Below are 18,067 nucleotides of genomic sequence, written 5' to 3' on the forward strand. Positions count from 1 at the left end.
CTAAGGCAAATAAATCTTTCTGGGTCCTGCCTTTCTCCTTATCTTTGCTGTGTACAAATGTGAAAAAGTGTGTGTTGTACACATATTTCAATTTCATGATACAGTAAGCCCAGGCTTCCACAATGACAGTGGTGTGGTTAAGCAAGAAATGAGATTACTGTTCCTTGGCTAGGGTATTACATAGGTCTAAAATGGAATGTTAGTAGTTACTGTTTCTCCTGAAATCTGGCCTGAGAGTAAGCCATAAACTGATTGGTATAATTGGTCTTGATATAGCAGTTGTCATTTTTATGTAATAACAGTCTTTTTTTCCAGTCAAGGGATATAAGTTTGCTCTCATTTTACGTTTGTTTGCATTTCACACATGGTATACATCACAGCAAGAAGCCTTTTCAATAAATTCTTCAGTATGTTCACTAGATTAGCCAGGGCAGATGGCCATTTGTTAATAATTCAACAATTAACTTTGAAGGTATATGCCATACTCTGCCCTCTCAGGCAATAAATTGAATTAGAGAAAGTTGAGGATTTAAAATTCTGAATTGTGGTACAGGAGTATGGTCACTGGACTAGAAATACTAACATATGTGTTGTTATCTTGCTCTGCCTTTATGTACCTATATGACTTAAGCAAATTAATTAAACCTCTTTGGGAGCTCATATTTTAATCATTAAAATGAGAGGGTTGACACATACTCTCTCAATTTTCACTTTTGAGAATCTTCTTCACTTTAATTGGTTTTCTTGAATAAATATATTATTTGGTAATTTATTTTAATTTTTAACTCTGGACTTTATTCCAATTTCTTTTCATGGTTAGGGAATGCTGATTCTTCAAATATATTTACTGAAGTAAACTTTCACTTTAAATTAGTGAAAACTTTTAGTGTTGGAGAGGAAGCATACTACTTAAGGCTGCCATGGTATGATTTGTGACACTTCTGTTTATTAAGGCCTCAAACAAGTTGCTTTACTGATTTCCGCCTTCGTTTTCTCAACTATAATTATCAGTAGTAATAATGCCTATGGTATTCAATTGGTTAATCTGTGAAAAAATATTTAGAACATTTAGAATCATTCCCAGGATATAATAGTATAATCGGTTCTGGATGTTATAAGCTATAGTTATTATTCAAAGATACAAATATATTATTTCCCAGAATAGAATTCTAACATATAAACACTAAACATAAATTCTCCTGTAATCCAGTCACTTAAATGCTTGAATATTACTCCACATTTCTTCTTTCAAAGTCTGTTTGTCCTCATAACATTGAATCATTCAAATCAGAGCACTAGAGGCAGCTCCCTTTGGAGCCCATTAATTCTCTCAGCACCAAGAAAAAAAAATCAGCACACAGGGATGTGTTGATCCAGCTACTACCAATTTTGAAGACTGAGCAGAAGATGTAGACCACTTCTGTTTTTTTGATGGGCATTATCATTACTAGTTTTTCAACCTTGCATAAATATTCGAAAACTTTATAGTATTCAGCTTGATAATCTCTTATTGAATGCTTTTTTCTTAAATTCACAGACAAAAAGGAGAATTTAGATAACCCTAATGTCACAGGATCCTTGGGGTGTCGCTTTTCCAGCTGGAAGCCTCTGCAGCTGGTGATGCCTTTGCCTGAGTTTTACTTGGGCCTGCTGGGCTCGCTCTGCGCACTTGTCCTGGCAGGCTGTGCTCAGCTTGTCCTACTGGCCTGGATCCCATGCCAAAGAGTTTGTCACAGCCCTGGCTTGGGGAGCCCCCAGGTCTGGGCTGCCCAAAGGGCCACAGCTCTTCTCTCCTTGTCATCCACAACATGACAAGCAGGGACAGGGGGCCGTGTTTCAGTCCTGTTTGTGCTATAGCTCTTTCAGTTCAGCCATTTGGTAGATCCTGAGTTCTCGTCCCATGTCAAGGATGCATGAGTATGCAGACAACTGGAGGGTGAGCACGGCAAAAAGGTGCTTTATTGAGCAACAGTACAGCTCTCAGGAGACATGAAGTGGATAGGTCCTGTCCACAGGCAAGAGGAGACCTGGACAGGGTAGCTCCTATTTGGAGGCAGGTCATCCCAATATCTGTGCAGCCTACAGCTGAAAGGAGACCCAGAGTAACTACCTCCTATTGGCAGGCAAGTCATCCCATTGAGTCTGCAGCCCTCCAGAATGGGTAACTCCTATCTGTAGGCAAGCTGTCCCTCAACTCTGTGAGTCTGGCTGAGTCTGGGGTTTTTATGGGCTTCAGAAGGGAGAATGTGCATGCTGATTGGTCTGTTAGTGGCCATGGATGGCCCGGAAAAAGCACCATAAGTTCTCACTCTGGGCCTGGGACCCCACCCAGAACTGACAGCCCTGCCCTCAGGTTTCATGCTGTCCCTGCCTTGAAGGTGGGGCTTCACTCGGGACCCACCCCTTTCCACCCAGAATCCTGTCTACCTCCTGCTGTCATCAACATTTTGTCGATGGCACCCTGGCTGTCTATGCCAAGGGACACGTGCAGGCCTGTGCGGAACCATCCTCAGCCCTCCTTGGTCCTCATCCTGTGCTCATTGGTGCCCAAAGTTCAGAGGGGACCAAGGAGGCAGGGGACTGGCATGTCCGCAATGCCTTGAGTGTGCACACACTCGGCTGTGTTGTGACATCACCTGGATAGGGCCACAACTTTGCTACAAAATCAGAGCAGGCACCAGGAGCAGGGAGAGGCCATGCAGCAGGAGCAGGCACTTCTGAGCCTGTGCGGGGAGCAGGGCTTTCTGGGACTCGGAGAGCACAGGGATGTCTGGGTCCATAGTCATGCCTGGGTGGCTGCAGCTGCAGCCTGAAGGGTTGGGATCCTATCCTGCCGGCTTGGAAAGTTGTCTCCATAGCAACCGCTCCAGATAGACCACTGCTGCCGCCACTAACCTTTCTTTATAGAATGATTGTTGTAGAGATGAACTCTGTACTCTTTATATTTGTTTAGGAATCAAATGGAATAGTGTAGTTGAAAGTAGTTCAAACGTTTCAAAAATATTATTTTTTTTATACAATCCAGTCATGTGTTACATAAAAATGTTTTGGTCAGTGATAGACCACATATACTTTGTGGTCCCATAAGATTATAATGGAGCTGGAAATTTCCTATCATCGTAACATTGTCGCACATTGCATTTCTCACGTTTGTGATGCTGGTGTAAACAAACCTACTGGTATAAATAAACCTACTGTGCTGCCAATGGTGTAAAAGTATACCACATGCAATTTTGTGAAGTACATTAATACATGATAATGATAACAACCTACTGTTGCTGGTTTGTGTATTTACTATACTACACATTTTATTTCAGAGTGTACTCCTACATATTAAAAAAGATTAACTCTAAAACAGTCTCAGACAGATCCTTCAGGTGATATTCCAGAAGAAGTCATTATTGTCATAGCAGATGACAGCTTCATGCTTGCCCCTGTAGAGCTTCCAGTGAGAAAAATTGTGGAGATGGAAGACAGTGATTCTGATAATCCTGATCCTGTGTAGGCCTAGGCTAATGTGTATGTTTGTGTCTTAGTTTTTAAACAAAAAAGTTTAAAGTTTTTTAAAAATTGAAAATTTTTAAATGGAAAAAACTTATAGAATGAACATGTAAATAATGAAAATAATTTTGTTCAGCTGTACAATGTGTTTATCTTTTAAGCTGTCTTATTACAAGTCAAAAATTTAAAAAATCAAAACATTGATAAAGTAAAATAGTTACAGTAAGCTAAACTTAATTTATTATTGGAGAAATAAAACTACTTTAGAAATTTAGTGTAGCTTAAGTGTACAGTGTTTACACAATAAGGAATAGTGTACAATAATGTCCTAGATCTTCATATTCATTCACCACTTACTCACTGACTCACACAAAGCAACTCCTAGTTCTATAAGCTCCGTTTCTTGTGAGTGCCCTATATAGGCGTAGCATTTTTTTTATCTTTTATACCATATTTTTACTGTTATTTTTCTATGCTTAAACATGTTTAGGTACACAGTCACTTACCATTGTGATACAATTGTCTACAGTATTCAGGACAGTAACATGCCATACAGATGTGTAGCCTTGGCGTAAGAGGTGATACCATACAGCCTCAGTATGTGGTAGGCTTCACCATCTAGGTTTGTGTAAAAACACTCTGTGAAGTTTTCACAATGCTAAAATCACCTAAAGATACGTATGTCAGAATGTATTCTCATCATCAAGTAACATGTGATTGTACACTTTGTACATGTGTAAATAAGAGTAATTGTTATCACTTTATATATGTGGACTGAAACTTCAAGCCATTTCCAAATACGCAGGTCTCATATTTGAAAATATTGAGGCTCCCAAGTTAGTTTTTGCATTTAATACTCTTGCTAAGTCATCCCCAAAGTATCTTCAATGAACATCTCAATTACTTCTGTATTTCCCTGTATCTGTAATCTCCACTAAGTCATCCTATACTGTATTTTTCACATGTACACCTTCTGAATAGTTAACCCTTCCCAGGCTTCATTTTCACAGTGTAATTTTATCTCCACATATGTAGTTATCTTCTCTTTGCAAGAATTTTGTGTTTTTATTTATGTTAACCAGTTTTCTCTAATTTGTTTATTCCTTTTTTAAGGACAGGGATTTGCTTCTTTTAAAGACAGAAATATGCGACTTCCTTTTAAGACAAGTAGCCATGATTCCGCTAACTAGTATATTCAATTGTACACATCATACTCCTTTTCTCCCCTTCATGTAATGGAAAATAACATTAAAAAAATCTAGTATATAGCAATCTGCCTTCTGTGTATATAGAATGAGAAAAAATGATGACTCAGCTATTACTCTGATTGAGGCTATATAATTTGATCTTCTCAACTGGAAAAGATTATAAAGCTGATGCTAGCATCTTTTAGATTTCTCCTGTGACTAGTTGTTTAAAAATATTTATTTTTGAGTTTATTTTTCTCTTTATGTATATGTTTCATGTTGGAGCTAGCAAGCTCAGCTATTTTCATGGCTCCATCAACAATATTTATTAATGTCTATTGTCAGCTCCAAATCATGCTAGAAGGTAATGGGGAAGCAGAATAAATATCAGATATGGTCCTTACACCAAAAGTTCTGACAATATATTCAAGGAATTAAGATTAATATAAAGTGCAGAAAGCAAACAAATCAAGACACACCTAAATAACAAACTCTTACACTGTGTAGAAGATATGACAATTTCTTTGTAAACTACATAGTGTCATCACCTATGATAAATACTCTACATTTAACTCTTGCATGGTGGCTTAAAAATCTGCACTAGGTTTTTAAGGGAGGTTTGCAACTAGTAGATACGGATAACTTTGTGAATGAGACAATACAAATTAATAATAACTACTATTCATTGAGTGTTGAGTGATCAGAACTCTTCTAAGCACTTTTTATACATTGTTTTAATTATAAGCACAAACCCATGATGCAGATATTTTAATTCCCCCATTTACAGCTGCTGTAGAAATTTAGAATCAGAGACAGCAAATACATTTGCCAGTGGCACAGGGGACTGGAGCTGGGATTTGAAACAAGCTTCACTGGATTCAAAAGCAGGATTGCCTTGCCATAATCTGGAGAGGGACAATTGAGAAGCTGTTGTGTAGTCCAAGATATCCAAGATACATGGCCAGGACTAGAATATTAGTGATCAGAACATTGAGGAGGAGGTTAGGGTGTCAGGTGGCTATTGTAAGAGATGAAAAGGGAGCTGAAAATGGCTCTGATGTCTTCAGCTAGGACAACCAATATAATGGCAGTTATCAACTGAAATACCACAGTAGGAAGAACAACTGGTGGAGAGGGAAGCAATAATTTTGGTTTTGGTAACACTGAGTTTGAAGGTTGTACTCAGATATTCATATGACATTGCAAAGTCAGATTTGATCAAGTTACTCAGGTAAAGACTGAGAACAGAAACTTAGGAAATTCTTGAGGCTGAGGAAGAGAAACTATATAAATTGAGAGTTAGAAACTGGAGCCAACAGCAGAATCGGAAAAGCAAAGTGTACTAAAGGAGGGTGATGAGAAGGTTTTTCACAGGATGAGGATCAACAGCGCCAAGTGCTATAGAGAAAAGACTAATAAGACAACTGAAGAGCACTTTGGTGATCAGGGTGTCATTAGTCCCTTTGATGTGGGCAATTTCACAGGAAAGTTTGTTGTTTCATTTTTGACATGGAGAAATCTGAGCATGTTTGAAGGTTGTTTTGGGCAAAGCGTTGGATGTTATGGAGGGACCAGGTTTTGTGCAACCTCAGGCTGAATTGTAGTATGCATATGGAATAGCCACACTTCACTTCCTGGGCAGAAGTCCGGTAGTGTGATTAAGCAAGAACTCATTTAATTTTTCTGCTTACAGCAAAGTCTCATTAATTACAATGAATAAGAAAAACCTTAATTTGTCCTCTAGTACAGGATAGCAGAGTGACTGCACCTCAGCATGAAATAACTCTGAGATGAAAATAGTCCTGCTAGAAGCAGTGAGTTATGAGCTATACCAGGGGTAAATGCTCTCTGTGACTACTGAGAATGTTAAATATGTCAGAATCCCTAATTTGCTCAGCACTGCATCTGCAGAATTAGCAGTTTCAGTTTTATTTACTTGACATTAGTACTTCCAAAGGTAAACTTTTTTTTTTTTAAGGGGATTAGATAGACTCTTACCTGCTAGATAGAAACAATGGCTTATTCATTGGGGGTTGGCTTCAGTATAAGACTCCAAACTGTCAACTCTCAGAGCTAGGAAAAGACAAGAGAAGAACCAAACCAAAAGGATAGCTCTAGACCGTTTAGGATACACACCCTGCCCTAGTTTGTTTTATGCTGCTATAACAATACAACAGACGGGGTAATTTATGTAGAACAGAAATTTATTTCTTACAGTTCTGCAGACTGTGACATTCAAGATCAAGGTGCTGGAAGGTTCTGTCTCTTGTTCAAGATGCTGCCTTGTTTCTGTGTCCTCCAGAGAGGAGGACCAGTATATCTTCACATGGCAGAAGAGCAGGACAAAAGAGGACAAACACTTTCCCACAAACCCTTTGTTTTAGCACCATTTGTCCATTCATGAGAGCAGAGCCCTCCTAACCGAAACATCTTCCAAAAGTCCCCACCTTCCAACACTGTTGCACTGAGGATTCAATTTTCAACACATGAATTTTGGGAGGCATGTTTCAGACCCTAGCACATACATATCTTCAAAAATAATAGATGTATAGATATTTGTGTCTTGGAGCTTTAGCCATGGAGAAGTCTCAGCTTCTCAGGCCTGGACACAGGGTTGTATCCTTAATTGAAGAAAGGAAATGACTCAAGCCTGAGGAATTGCAACTGTGTGGGACCTACAACAAGGAGACAGTGAAGAGGGATTGTCAAAATAGCAAACTGATAGAAAGCATTAATCTGAACCATGTGACATTGCTGATATTTGACTGCTTTGACTTGTGAAAATGGTGATTCCATATGATTAAAGTAATGGGGAGTGGGGAAAGAAGGAAGGTTGGTTGGAGACCTCAGATTAACCAGTAAATTGTTGGTTCTTTGAGAATATTTATGGCTCTTTAATAGAAGTGCATTAAAAGGGTAGTCTTGGCAATTTACCTATCTTGTGGAACAGAAAATGAAGGGATGTTATTGTCTCTACATGTCCATCTGCGGTCTTGCTTCCTCCAAGCTGTTTCTGAGACAAATAGAAAATCTTTGAGGAGCATTTTGTGTTTTGAGATGCTTTCATATACTTCAACAATTTTTGTTTACTGACTCTTATTCAGAATCCCGTAGAAGCTATTGACTCCTCTTCCATAGGAAAATGAACATATGTACATACCTTAATTTAATTTCAGAATATCCATGAACTCCTCTGAAGTTCGGGCCGCAAACTCTGTATCTATGAAATTAACATATGATCTTCTCAAGTAGTGATACAACCAACAACCAACGAGAGCACTGGAGGAGAGTGATACTCTTAAAAGGTCTCTGGGTAACACAGAAAGAGCTTCTGGTCAGAGCTAATCCTTCCATCTCTAGAGAAAGGTCATTGTACTCAGGGTACTATGTCCTATAAATCATGACATTTATGTCCAGTCTAGAGTCTGGTTTATAGGGCAAGGCATAAAGAATTAAAGACAATGAAGCATTTGTCCCCAGTAATTTCCTCTGTGTATGGTCATAATCAGTTTTCAATTATCATTATATTCACTTGTTAACACTTGGATTTAGCTCATTTTATTTATAACAAATGGAGAAAATTCAGAACAGCTAGTGTTACATTCTAGGCTCATCCATTAGGGCAACCAGGCAGGTTGGTATTGAAAAATAGCCTTGACTGAGATAATGCCGATCAAAGGACCATGTATCAGTTCTAAATCCTGATCGCAGATTAGAATTACTAAAATACAACAGTGGTCAGCCCAAATCAAGGCCAACTGAATAAGAATCTCTGGAAGTGGCACCAGACATTGGTTTCATTCAAAAGCATCCCAAGAAGTTCTACTGTACATTTAGGGTTAGTAACCACTGGATTTGAGTAATATTAGATGGTGGTTTGAATAAGATGGAGAAAGGCAAGATGGCAGCTTATCCTTATAGGTGAGGCCAGCAGAATGATGGGACATCTCTAGCAAGTAAGAATCAGGGAAGTCAGTCTGATCTGAATCAGATTGTATTTACAAGTAAGTTTTCAATTCTTAAAGGAGCATCTGCCATAACACAAAGTCCTTCATCTGAGGATCTTAAGGCATAGGTCAATTATCCCATTTGGCTTTAAAGTAATAGTAATGTTTTGAAAATTGGAACAAAATAATGTGAGTTATAGAAAGAGGGGCATTGAGGAAGAAAAGGCCCATTTTTGAAGAGATTGTACACCCTCTTTTTTCATATTTTAAAACTTACAAAAGGGTAAACATTGGAAACCTCACCATCCCCTCTTCCAGCTTTACAATTTATCTCCCTTGAAGGTTGTCGATCTTATGCACACTATTCTGCATTTTGATTTTTTTTTTCACTAAATAGTATATCCTGGATAACTGCTTACGTTTTAACAAGTTTTAACTTTAAATGTTGCCGTCCCAAGCACTCATCCCTTGATAAAGACACATGAGCTGTAGTAGGAACTCAGCAAATGCTATTTCCAGTTTTATCACTCTCCTGAAATAAACAGAACAACCTGTCTGCTGAAATAAAATTTGCTACTAGTCGATAAAGGATGCTGCTGTCTTTACCTCAGAACTGCTGTGGAAACATGCCTTGGGTGACATTTCTCAAAAGTAGTATTCAGAAGGAGAGCAGATGTATTTCTAATCCTGCCACCAAAAAAGAGGCAAAACTGCAGTTGACTCAAAAAGTTTTATATCAGTGTCTGGGAAATCACAAGTAGTCTTGACCTCAAGACTTGAAGAAATGGAATCATAGGATTAATCATAGGATTAATAATAAAGCAATTTTTTTGTCCAAAGATTTAACTCTACTGTTTAATTATAACTTAATTTTGCTAAGTGGTTGTATTTCGCCGCTTTCCTGTGTTGAAAACTTAACCTTAGTAGAAAATACGTGAGAAGGTGAGATACTAACTGGTTTTCTAACTGGGGGCTTGTCATCTACATTACATACCAATATAATGAATCATAACTGGTAGAAAATTATATACGGATGTTAATATTAAGGCATTTTGGTAACTGTTTTGGTTTCTGTGCTGTGTACCTTCTTAGCCACATTATAAATCTTGCTAATATTAGCAATTGATGTTTTATAACTCTCTGAGGTTAAATTTTATAATTTCTAACAGCTGAAAGCTTAGAATTTTGGCTTTGTCTTTGTAGACATCCCTTTCTACCTTTATTATCTAGGAAGCAACTAATAATGTAGACTTAATTTGGGAGAAAGAAATGAAATAAACCACTGGTAACCACATTGGTTTGAGTTTGAGGAGCTTTAAAGTTGGCATTTTTGACTGCATTATTGCTTTTGGTGTATATGTTGTTTGTTTAAAATCCCTGCAATCTTAGAATCTTCTTATTTTTAAATTGAATATTGCCTGGGTTACTGCCCCTTACTGAAAACCAAGTTATGGAATCAATGTCTTTTTCTTTAGGCAGTTCAGTATGCTTAGTGTGTTCCTGGCTGCTTTTAAAAAGCATTATGAAGATATTTTATTGCTTATGTGTGCATGCTTGTCTATGTGTGTGTGCATGTGTATGAAGGCAGGAGAGAATAATAAATAAAATCAATAAGCCATTGAGTCACTTTTATTTAGCATTAATAATAAAAGATTCTTACAGGCTTTGCTTCAGCTTTCTGAAGCTACTGGTGGTGGTAAGTACTGAGAACATACAAGTTCTCCATTTATTACTGCATTCTTTCTGTTTATGGGACACAAATAGCTTGCAGCATATACTGTGCAATTTCTAATAATATTATCCCATACACACACACATAGACATACACACATCCAAACTTATGAGAATGTGTGTTCCATTAAAGCAGGACCTTATCCGGCTTATTCACACAATTGTTCCCAGAATATTTATTAAATAAATAAATATACCAGTGTTACCCACTTTATTATTTGTTTGTATGTAAACAATATTTTATGATGAAAGATCTTTCTCTATGCTACATTATATTAACTGAAATGTTTACATTATTCTGGGCTTAATATATATGTTAATCATCAGACTATTTTTGAAATGGGTAATTTCTTTTTTTTTTTTTTAAATTTATTTATTATTATTATACTGTAAGTTGTAGGGTACATGTGCATAACGTGCAGGTTTGTTACATATGTATACTTGTGCCTTGTTGGTGTGCTGCACCCATCAACTCGTCATTTACATCAGGTATAACTCCCAATGCAATCCCTCCCCCCTCCCCCCTCCCCATGATAGGCCCCGGTGTGTGATGTTCCCCTTCCTGAGTCCAAGTGATCTCATTGTTCAGTTCCCACCTATGAGTGAGAACATGCGGTGTTTGGTTTTCTGTTCTTGTGATAGTTTGCTAAGAATGATGGATTCCAGCTGCATCCATGTCCCTACAAAGGACACAAACTCATCCTTTTTTATGGCTGCATAGTATTCCATGGTGTATATGTGCCACATTTTCTTAATCCAATCTGTCACTGATGGACATTTCGGTTGATTCCAAGTCTTTGCTATTGTGAATAGTGCTGCAATAAACATACGTGTGCATGTGTCTTTATAGCAGCATAATTTATCATCCTTTGGGTATATACCCAGTAATGGGATGGCTGGGTCATATGGTACATCTAGTTCTAGATCCTTGAGGAATCGCCATACTGTTTTCCATAATGGTTGAACTAGTTTACAATCCCACCAGCAGTGTAAAAGTGTTCCTATTTCTCCACATCCTCTCCAGCACCTGTTGTTTCCTGACTTTTGAATGATCGCCATTCTAACTGGTGTGAGATGGTATCTCATTGTGGTTTTGATTTGCATTTCTCTGATGGCCAGTGATGATGAGCATTTTTTCATGTGTTTGTTGGCTGTATGAATGTCTTCTTTTGAGAAATGTCTATTCATATCCTTTGCCCACTTTTTGATGGGGTTGTTTGTTTTTTTCTTGTAAATTTGTTTGAGTTCTTTGTAGGTTCTGGATATTAGCCCTTTGTCAGATGAGTAGATTGCAAAAATTTTCTCCCATTCTGTAGGTTGCCTGTTCACTCTGATGGTAGTTTCTTTTGCTGTGCAGAAGCTCTTTAGTTTAATGAGATCCCATTTGTCAATTTTGGCTTTTGCTGCCGTTGCTTTTGGTGTTTTAGACATGAAGTCTTTGCCCATGCCTATGTCCTGAATGGTACTACCTAGGTTTTCCTCTAGGATTTTTATGGTATTAGGTCTAACATTTAAGTCTCTAATCCATCTTGAATTAATTTTCGTATAAGGAGTAAGGAAAGGATCCAGTTTCAGCTTTCTACTTATGGCTAGCCAATTTTCCCAGCACCATTTATTAAATAGGGAATCCTTTCCCCATTTCTTGCTTCTCTCAGGTTTGTCAAAGATCAGATGGCTGTAGATGTGTGGTATTATTTCTGAGGACTCTGTTCTGTTCCATTGGTCTATATCTCTGTTTTGGTACCAGTACCATGCTGTTTTGGTTACTGTAGCCTTGTAGTATAGTTTGAAGTCAGGTAGCGTGATGCCTCCAGCTTTGTTCTTTTGACTTAGGATTGTCATGGAGATGCGGGCTCTTTTTTGGTTCCATATGAACTTTCAAGCAGTTTTTTCCAATTCTGTGAAGAAACTCATTGGTAGCTTGATGGGGATGGCATTGAATCTATAAATTACCTTGGGCAGTATGGCCATTTTCACGATATTGATTCTTCCTATCCATGAGCATGGTATGTTCTTCCATTTGTTTGTGTCCTCTTTGATTTCACTGAGCAGTGGTTTGTAGTTCTCCTTGAAGAGGTCCTTTACATCCCTTGTAAGTTGGATTCCTAGGTATTTGATTCTCTTTGAAGCAATTGTGAATGGAAGTTCATTCATGATTTGGCTCTCTGTTTGTCTGTTACTGGTGTATAAGAATGCTTGTGATTTTTGCACATTAATTTTGTATCCTGAGACTTTGCTGAAGTTGCTTATCAGCTTAAGGAGATTTTGGGCCGAGACAATGGGGTTTTCTAAATATACAATCATGTCATCTGCAAACAGGGACAATTTGACTTCTTCTTTTCCTAACTGAATACCCTTGATTTCTTTCTCTTGCCTGATTGCCCTAGCCAGAACTTCCAACACTATGTTGAATAGGAGTGGTGAGAGAGGGCATCCCTGTCTTGTGCCAGTTTTCAAAGGGAGTTTTTCCAGTTTTTGCCCATTCAGTATGATATTGGCTGTGGGTTTGTCATAAATAGCTCTTATTATTTTGAGGTATGTTCAAATATCACAATTGTTTTAATTAAATTTGACATCGAACAGAAGGTTTTAAAAAAGAAAAAAGTACAGTATATAAATATTAAAGTAATTTTAAATAGGAAAACATTTTATTCATAACATCGAATTATCTTCTGGGGAATGGACAGTAAAACACAAAGCAACTGAACTTTTCTATGTTCAATTAACTTATGAAAGAACATCGTGAGATTTTATGAACACTTCTTTACTCTTCTAATAGTAATGCTACATTATCATGATTTTTATATTCCATAAGTATAATATTGATGAAAATTAGTTTGGTACAGGGTCAGACTTGCAATAGAAGTTAAAATCATATATTATAAAAAGTATGCTGTAGTTTTTTTACTAATACAGTCATGTATTGCTTAACAATGGAGATATGTTCTGAGAAATGTATCCATAGATTTTATTACTGTGTGTACATCATAGAGTATACTTACACAAACCTGGTGGTATAGCCTACTACATAGCTAAGCTATATGGTATAGTCTATTGCTCAAGGCTACAAACCTGTACAACATATTACTGTCTTGAATACTGCAGGCAATTGTAGCACATGGTATTTGTATAGCGAAATATATCTAAACATAGAAAAAGTGCAGTAAAACTATGGTATCACGCCTGTAATCCCAGCACTTTGAGAGGCCGAAGCAGGCAGATTGCCTGAGGTCAGAAGTTCAAGACCAGCCTGGCTAACATGATGAAACCCTGTCTCTACTAAAAAGACAAAAACTAGCTGGGCATGGTGGCAGGTTCCTGTAATCCCAGGTACTCGGGAGGCTGAGGCAGGAGAATCCCTTGAACCCGGGAGGCAGAGGTTGCAGTAAGCCAAGATCGCACCACTGTACTCCAGCCTGAGACCGCTAAGACACTCACTTTTTAAAAACAGCAGACAAAATTTTGCCTATCACAGCAAGTTTACACTGATGTGTGCCTGCTGTATGAGCACATCTCAGCGTGGTTATTCTGTCCTTGGAATCCTTAATTATTTAGGGGATGTCTCATCCGCTGTAGTCTTTCAGGCGTGCACCTGTGTCTTTCTGGCGTGCACCTGTAGTCCCAGCTACTCGGGAGGCTGAGGCAGGGAGAATCACTTCAACCCAGGAGGTCGAGGTTGCAGTAAGCCAAGATCGCACCACTGCACTCCAGCCTGTGCGACAGAGCGAGACTCTGTCTTAAAAACCACCAAAACAAAGCACAAAAATATGGTATCATAATTATCTAAAACATTGCTATATGGCATAGGACTATATTTTTAATACTTGATATGCCCTTATTGTTATCATTAAACATAAGTAATTGGAGGCACTGTAAAATACTGTGTCCTCTATGTAGGTGGTCTTACATGGTATATCATTTTAATTATGATATTAATATCACCCTTTAGTGAGTAATTATTTTCTCATGACACTGGCACTGTCGTGGAATTCAATTTCGATTGGCTATAAAATATCTTTCTTCAGTGGAGGTTAAATTATCCTACAATATTATCTCAGTGCCTTTAGCTTATTGAGAAAACATTGGCAAAATGATTTATTCTTATTTAACAGGCAGGTAAATGGAAGCATAGACAGGGTAAGTCAGTTGCACAAGGTCAGTTAATAAATCATTTTCACGTGGGTGAGATCACATTTTCTAAGTCACAGTCTAATACTCAAGGAACTGATCAATGCCTGAGACATATCAAAAAAGTAAAAATAAAATGTTTACCTTGTTTGTTAGAAGGAATAAAGTTGCAGACTCATTTCAGACTGATGTACTAAAGGCTTCAAAATTTGTGAGTGAAATTATGCACATGTGTTGCCAGGTTGTATTTTGCAGCTTTTTGTATTATTTGCATGTGTTGATTTGTATGAAGAGTAATGAAATAAATTGAAATAGTGCTTTAGATAGTTGTGATAATCAAAATGAATTTCCAGCTGCAGCAAATACTTTTTTGGTATTAAAAAGGCAAAATAGAAAGCAATAGAATATAAAACAAGTTGAAATAGTTTTTTTTTTTAAATAGGAACGTAATTACACTAAAGAATATTAAAGAAAACCATTTAAAAATAATAAAAAAACAAAATAGTGTTAAATCAATGATCTAATCAATGAGTATTGAATCTAAATTATTGGACAACTATCCTATACCTCATTTATAGTTCATTCCTTTTTCTAAATTAAAAAAAATTAATAGGTCTGTCATGATATCATCATTTTTTTCTTATTCCCTGTTTGGGGACATTGTTGAGTGTGCTACTAGCAAATCATTTGCTCTTTTTACCTTAGTTTGGTGTTTCCTACAGGTCGTTTACAGAATTTCATGGGAAACTGAGGTTGAGAATTGAATCAGGGAGGTTTAGGAAATATTAAATACAGTTACCCTTCTCTTAGAAATGAGTAATACATCTTAACCCTTTTAAGGTTAGAAATGATCTAAGATTTAAAAACCCTGTTGCCATTTGTTTACCTCCAACTTCCACAAAAGGGTTTGGCTGTGAAATATATATACACACACATATATGTATATATAACAATATATGTATATATGTGTGTATATATATATTTCCAAAACATATATTAACATTCCAGTCATCTTGCTTTAGAAACACAGGAAAAGGTAGCAGTGATGAGGATTGATTATGAAAGAAGGGGATGTGACTTGGCCAAGATAGATTTTATGGGTTAGTTAGAATGTTTGCAGAGTTACTGATTTATTTTAGTAACTTGCCTATTTTCCACTTTGCAGAAACATCAACTAAACCTTTCTTTGTCTTTTGAATTGCATGGCTTGCCAAATTGCGAGATTTTTATGCATGATTTTCCATTGAACATATATAATGTTATTTTGAGTCTGTGAAAAACATGCACTTTGGCACATCTTATTGGATTATTTTTAATTCATAGGAGTTACTTTTCTTGGAGTGAGACATTTAACTGAAAAGGTCATTGCTCAGGAATCACTGCTTTTGCAGATTTTTCTTTTTTCTCAAATGTTTTGAGAAATACTGTTGTCACTTTTAATAGTGATCATGAAAAATGCGTTAAAGTTCAATATTCATAACAACCATATTTAGTTTTTTTTGGCAAATACAAGAATGTTTTATGTTCTTAATTTGAATGTGATATGTATTTTTAATTCTTTATTTTTCAAAACTTAATGAAGAAAAAATTATGATTTGAAAGCTTTTAAGATACTATAATGGAGCAAACAGCCTCTCTTATGCCTGAGTATTTGGTTTGCTTTATTTATGACAGAACATGGAAATATTTTAAAACTAAGATTTGTTGAAAACCCCATATTATTAACATTGTTGTGTTAAATGTATAACTATTGAACTGTCAGTGAAATATGAGACATTTTACCCAGTGACATTTTAAATGAATCTCATTGTAGGGGAAGCCTGTGGGAACACCAGATGCTGGCGCTTATTTCCGTGTGCTTGCAGAGCATGGAGTAGCTGCCTTGTTTACAGCACCAACTGCAATTAGAGCAATCCGTCAACAGGACCCTGGGGCAGCCTTGGGGAAGCAGTACTCTCTGACAAGGTGATGTTGGGATGCATGGGGCAAATGACATTAGAAAGTGCAATCAAAATGAATAAGTGAACATTATATTTTTTTCTGGTACTGCAATACTCTTATAGGAAAAGCCAAAAGATTCGGAGTATTATTAAGAATAACTTGTCTAAATATAATTTTGAAATAGTTGGAATTTTAACTCTGCTTAGAGATGTTAAAATATTATATCATGTTAATTTCAGTCCAAATATTACCAAAATATTACTTTAAAAAATCACTCTTCTTATATTTTCCTTAAAAGGCAAAATGTCAATTGTGATTTAAAATGCACAGATAGATGGATGCAGGTATACTGGCATCTATCTTTTGAAAATAGAAGAATGGGTTAAATGAAGGGACAATATTTGAATGTATGTATACAGATAAAATGTGAAAAATTATAGTCCAAATTAAATATGTTACAAAAGTGAAGAACAAAGAGACTTAGGTAAACACAGAATAATAGTGGGAGATGTCAGGACCACACTGACAGTATTCAACACATCATCGAAGCAGAAAACTAACAAAGATATTTGGGACTCAACGCTCAATCAAATGAACCTGACAGACATCCACAGAGCACTCCACCCAACAACAGCAGAATATTCGTTCTTCTCATCTGCATATGAGAAATACTCTGAAATTGACCATGTGCCCAGCCATAAAGCAAATCTCAACAAATTAAAAAACGTAACAATGACACTCTCAGACCACAATGAAATAAAAATAGAGATTTTAATATCAAGAGGCTCTCTGAAAATCATATGATTACATGGAAATTAAACAATCTACTCCTGGGTGACTTTTGGGTAAACAATGAAATTAAGGTAGAAATCAAGAACTCCTTTGAACTGAATGAAAACAAATGTATAACATACTAGATTCTCTGGGCCATAGCTAAAGTAATGGTAAGAGGAAAGTTTATAGACCGACATGCCCACAAAAAAGTTAGAAAAATCTCAAATTAACAACCTAACATCACACCTCAAGGAACTAGAAAAACCAGAGCAGACCAATCCCAAAGGTACCAGACAAAAGAAAACCAAATTAGATCTGAACTGAAAAAAATTTAGATGCTAAAAAACCATATGAAAGATCAATAAAACCCAAAGTTGTATTTTTAAAGAATAAAAAACCTGATAGGCCACTTGCTAGATAGACTATTTAAAAAAGAGGGAAGATCCGAATAAATACAATCAGAAATGACAAAGGGGACATTAGCACTGACTCAACAGAAATGTAAAAAGTCCTGAGACAATTACAAATACCTCTATGCACACAAAGTAGAAAACCTAGAAGAAATGGATAAATTTCTGAAAACATACAGTCTCTTAAGATTGAACCAAGAGGCCAGATGCAATGGTTCATGCCTCTAATCCCAGCACGTTGAGAGGCCAAGGCAGGTGAATCATGCGGTGGAGACCCCTGGCCAACATGGTGAAACCCCATCTCTATTAAAAATACAAAAATTAGCCAGGTATGGTGGTGTGGGCCTGTAGTCGCACCTACTTGGGAGGCTGACTCAGGAGAATGGCTTGAACCTGGGGGGCAGGTGTTGCAGTGAGCCAAGGTCATGCCATGGCACTCCAGCCTGGC

General features: G+C 37.0%; 1 protein-coding gene across 1 annotated transcript in view; it reads left to right on the forward strand.

Annotated features, from left to right (window-relative positions):
- The window catches only part of ACSS3 (acyl-CoA synthetase short chain family member 3), a 178,546-nt gene that overhangs the window by 81,011 nt on the left and 79,468 nt on the right, over positions 1-18,067 (forward strand). Inside the window, exon 8 of the mRNA XM_003906834.5 lies at positions 16,308-16,459. Within this exon, the coding sequence (XP_003906883.1) occupies positions 16,308-16,459 (152 nt within the window). The remainder of the gene's footprint in view (positions 1-16,307; positions 16,460-18,067) is intronic.

Source organism: Papio anubis, chromosome 9, assembly GCF_008728515.1.
Source record: "Papio anubis isolate 15944 chromosome 9, Panubis1.0, whole genome shotgun sequence".
Taxonomy (NCBI): domain Eukaryota; kingdom Metazoa; phylum Chordata; class Mammalia; order Primates; family Cercopithecidae; genus Papio; species Papio anubis.